Source organism: Formica exsecta, unplaced genomic scaffold, assembly GCF_003651465.1.
Source record: "Formica exsecta isolate Colony F162 unplaced genomic scaffold, ASM365146v1 scaffold628, whole genome shotgun sequence".
NCBI lineage: Eukaryota > Metazoa > Arthropoda > Insecta > Hymenoptera > Formicidae > Formica > Formica exsecta.
In genome coordinates this window covers 9,846-14,198 of record NW_021853390.1, presented here as the reverse complement: position 1 = coordinate 14,198, position 4,353 = coordinate 9,846, and the positions used below count along the sequence as shown (strand labels likewise).

The following is a 4,353-nucleotide window of genomic DNA, read 5'->3' as shown; positions in this document are numbered from 1 at the left end:
ACGAAGATTGCCGAAACCGTCATAATAGATCGCGTCGCCCCCTTTTTTCGCATATGCCACCCAATGAGTACCCGGGCCGAATGCGTCGTCTAAATTCACGATGCCGCTCTCATCGCGACGCGCCCGCGATGGAAGCGCGTCGCGCATAAACACGCCTCTAAAGTGAGGCACGCGCGAGAGTATCGTCGCGCGATTTAATTGTTCGTTTGTCGTTACTCCGACGGATGGGAGAATTCCTAGCATCTGTCTAATCGTTTCGCGAGACGAGTACCCGGCCCACAAAATTGATATCCAGGTATATGTAATTCGAAGGGGAGAGCGTTTATCGCTTTATTCAATAAGCCGGCGCCGCTGATATCACCGATTACACCGTACCGCTGCTTCGCGAATTGCATTTGCTGCAATCTTTAACGAGCGGCGCCGGGCCGTCGATGTGCGTTCGTTGCCAGGGACGATTGTAATGCTCCAGGCATCGACGGTAGCGCCGCACCTCCGGATCCACTCTTATATGTTCGGGCAGTTTCTCCCACAATCGTTCCACATAGCGACTGAAGTGCTTTAGCAAGATTACTTTCGGGATAAACCGCAATTGATCGGTGGTGAAATCGAGAATATCGTCACCGTCTACTAGTAAGATAAACATCTCGATTCACCGCGCGCGATTCGCTACTGCGCGATCGACGGCGATCTATTCGTATATAAATAAAAAGATCTCGCCCTGCCTCGCGCGAGTGCACCGCGCACGCGCGCGGCGAGAGGCATGCGCTTCGTGCGGCAGCCGATCGCGATAAGGGTGACGAATCTCGATGGTAGGGCGCGACCGTCTGAGGAAGCGCGCAGACACGGTCGTCTATTACCGAGCGCTATTCGCTGCCTCATTTGCGGTCCCTCTAATTGTGGTAAAACGAACGCGCTAATAAGTTTGTTGGAGAGCCCACACGGTGTACGCTTTGAGAACGTTTATGTTTACTCGAAGTCATTGCAGCAGCCTAAATATCAGTATTTAAAGAATTTATTGGCACCGATAGAAGATATAGGTTATTTCACATTTTCCGATAACTCTGAGATCGTCGACCCGCTGCGGCGCATCGCCAAGCGCGCCGAGCGAGACGAGATCGAGCGAGACGAGATTAAACGCGAAATGATAAAGCGAGACGCGATCAACGCTTCGCCCGTAACGACGAGCGTCGAAGAAAAATAGAATGAGGAAAAATGGAAGGAGGAAGAGTTGACCCCCGCTTGGAAAAAACCTAAAGTGAAACCAATACGAGCGCGACGACGATTAGATGCCGTTTCTACTCCGTCAAACGTGTATCCTATCGAGAGAGATCCATTCGCGCGGGACGAAACTGAAGAGGAAACGTTCGAACCTGAGAATCTCGAGTCATCCTCAACGTTTGAAACGCCTGTTAAGCGAACCTCGCGAATTTCTCAAGATTACGAAATGCCGCACGGCCGGCTAGGACCGTTGGGACGAAAATACTGAAAGAGATCGCTAAGACGCGCGCATCGATTCGTAAAAAACACAGAGCGTTAAAGACCGGCAAAATGGAGAACGAGATCGCGATGGAGAGCCGTTTTAAGCCAATCGTCGACCCGCTGCGGCGAATCGCCGAGCGCGTCGAACGAGACAAGATCGAGCGAGACGAGATTAAACGCGAAATGATAACGCGATCGACGCTTCGCTTGTAACGACGAGCGTCGAGGAAAAATGGAATGAGGAAAAATGGAAGGAGGAAGAGTTGACCCCCCACATGGAAAAAAACCTAAAGTGAAACGAATACGAGCGCGACGACGATTAGATGCCGTTTCTACTCCGTCAAACGTGTATCCTATCGAGAGAGATCCATTCGCGCGGGACAAAGCTGAAGAGGAAACGTTCGAACCTGAGAATCTCGAGTCGTCCTTAACGTTAGAAACGCCTGTTAAGCGAACTTCGCGAATTTCTCAAGATTACGAAATGCCGCACGGCCGGCTAGGACTGTTGGGACGAAAATACTTGGGGGCTCTTCTCGGCGGAGAAGCGCCAAACGAGATCGATCACGTTTATGGAGTGTACATGAGCGCGAAAGGAGCGATGCTCGGCAATAAGCGATTCAATATAGACGCGGATGACTCCATACTTATAGATGAAATTAAATACATCGGTACCCCCGGTTTATACGAATTAATCTTCATGAAAAATCCTGATAGTCTCACATATACGGAAAAGGATAAATTAACATATAAGAGTATATTGTTAATAACGAACGCTCATAAACGCGACCATGACGCTAAAAAATCTGTTTTAGGAAATAAGGGATACAAATACAAGTTTGTTATCGCTCCGCTTATTCATGGCAGCAGCGCAAAAAAAGATGGGTGCGGGTCGCGCACCGTCAACCATGCGAGTCACGAACGATAGAATCGATTACATTCATTGGGACGATCCAAACGAATTAGTGGATCGTCTGCGATTGCTGGACGCTTCGCGTCGAGCTGGCAACAATGCTCACGAAAACGAGATGCTATCGATAATCGAGGAGCTTCGCGAAACGGGAGCGATAGTATAAATCGAACCGTCGCATCGACGATCGCCGCAATCGTGCGTGGAATTCGCGATGTCCGTGAGCAAATTCGGCACGCCTTTAAAAAACCGTGGCTATGACGCGAGAACCGGAAGACTACATCCGGCTATCGAATCTCTGCGAAATTACGTGCGCGATAACGCGCTGTGTCTAAGCTCTTCCGTCGAATACGACGCGAGAAAGCGCAAGATAAAGCGTCTGGCTAAGCCGAAGGAGGACGCCAACGCGGCGAGCAAAAGCTACGTTGAAGGAATTACGTCGCAATTGAGAAAAGACGCGGACGAAGCAGGGAAAGGCGTCATTCTACTATTCACGAGACTCACCCAGCTCGATAACGCTCTGGGTAAACGAATAGACGCCGCGGAGAGTTTTGTTTCCAAGATCGAAGCGGGCGACGACGTTTTGAGTAAACGGATAGACGCTGTGGAAAATTCCATTTCGAGAACTGAATCTAACGCTAACGCTCTAGGTAAACGAATCGATGCCTTAGATAAACGAATTAATAGTTTAAGCGATCGAATTTATGCCGCAAATAATACAATATCGCTCAACGCTGTGGAATCTTCGACGAAAAGCGCGAGCGATCGTAAAATACTGTTCAATCAGGGAAAAATAATACAACCCAAAAATTGCGTGTCGCCGCGAATTCCGCGGCTAATTCTGCGGCGAAAATACGAGAATTGGAAAATTCAACATCGCGATTGAAAAGAAACGCGGACGAGCTATCGGGGAGAGTGACGAAACTAGCGAAGATTCGCGAGACCAGCGGCGACACTCAGAGCGGCGAGCCGCTCGAAAGAGAGATCCCGCCCAACGTCATCCTTGAGAGAAAGAGAAGAGAATTATGAGCGCCGAAAAACGAAGACTAGTCAAGGAATTGCACGCGCCCGCGAGAAGAAACTTTCCACGTCGTCGCGTCGCGATACGCGGGTACGACGACCTATGGCAGGCGGATGTGGTCGAGATGCGTCCTTACGCAAGGCTTCGACGTGACTCCAGCGATTGCCGATAAACTTTTAAATACGGTATACAGCAATATAAAAATCGCTACTCCGGCTAAATTTAAAATAGCTGATCCAGTACGCGTCAGCAAGTTTAAGACGATCTTCGAGAAAGGCTTCACACCTAACTGGACCACCGAGATTTTTCGAATAGCCAAGATACAACGAACTAATCCCGTAACGTATCTGCTCAAAGATTCGCGCGGTGAACCGATCGCCGGAGGATTTTACGAGCACGAATTGCTGCGCGTCAACGATCCCAACGTGTATAGACATGCGCTCGTTATTCTCTTATATCGCTATTAAAATAAACTATATTAAAATAAACTATATTAAAATAAACTATATTAAACGCAAATACTATTTATTACATTCTCGATATATGACGTTTTCCTCACTCCTTACCGCGGTATTTTATAATGCCCCCACGGTAAAGTATCCGTAGTTCCTGATATCACATATCGTTTATCGTCATGTGGGCTAAGCGCAACTTTCAATTCCGACACCGTATACACCTCGTGTAACTTAGATCTTATGCAAGATTGTTCGCGCCTCATCTCGATTCTTCGTCGAAGACAGCGTGCGTAATCTTCGAATGTTATCTCGCGACTGGTATTCTCGCGACGACGCCGCTTTTAACACCCTTAATTCTTTTCGTATCGTCTCTACCTTCGACCCGTAGCGCGTACATCTTCGCTCTAAGCCCAACGAATTCCGTCATAATCGCGCCGGCATTCTCATCCTTAATAACACCAGGTATTTTCTTATTAGCTAGAGGCATACCG

The 4,353-nt window shown here is 48.5% G+C and overlaps 1 protein-coding gene across 1 annotated transcript; it reads left to right on the top strand.

Moving 5' to 3' along the window:
• The first annotated feature begins 3,520 nt into the window (after nt 1–3,520).
• LOC115242784 lies at nt 3,521–3,874 on the top strand. Its single transcript, XM_029819327.1, has one exon. It carries the CDS (start codon nt 3,521–3,523, stop codon nt 3,872–3,874), a length of 354 nt encoding a protein of 117 aa, XP_029675187.1.
• Nucleotides 3,875–4,353: the final 479 nt, after the last annotated feature.

Excerpts from the sequence above, each read along its gene's own strand:
- LOC115242784 (XM_029819327.1), top strand. The coding sequence starts at position 3,521 with ATGTGGTCGAGATGCGTCCTTACGCAAGGCTTCGACGTGACTCCAGCG.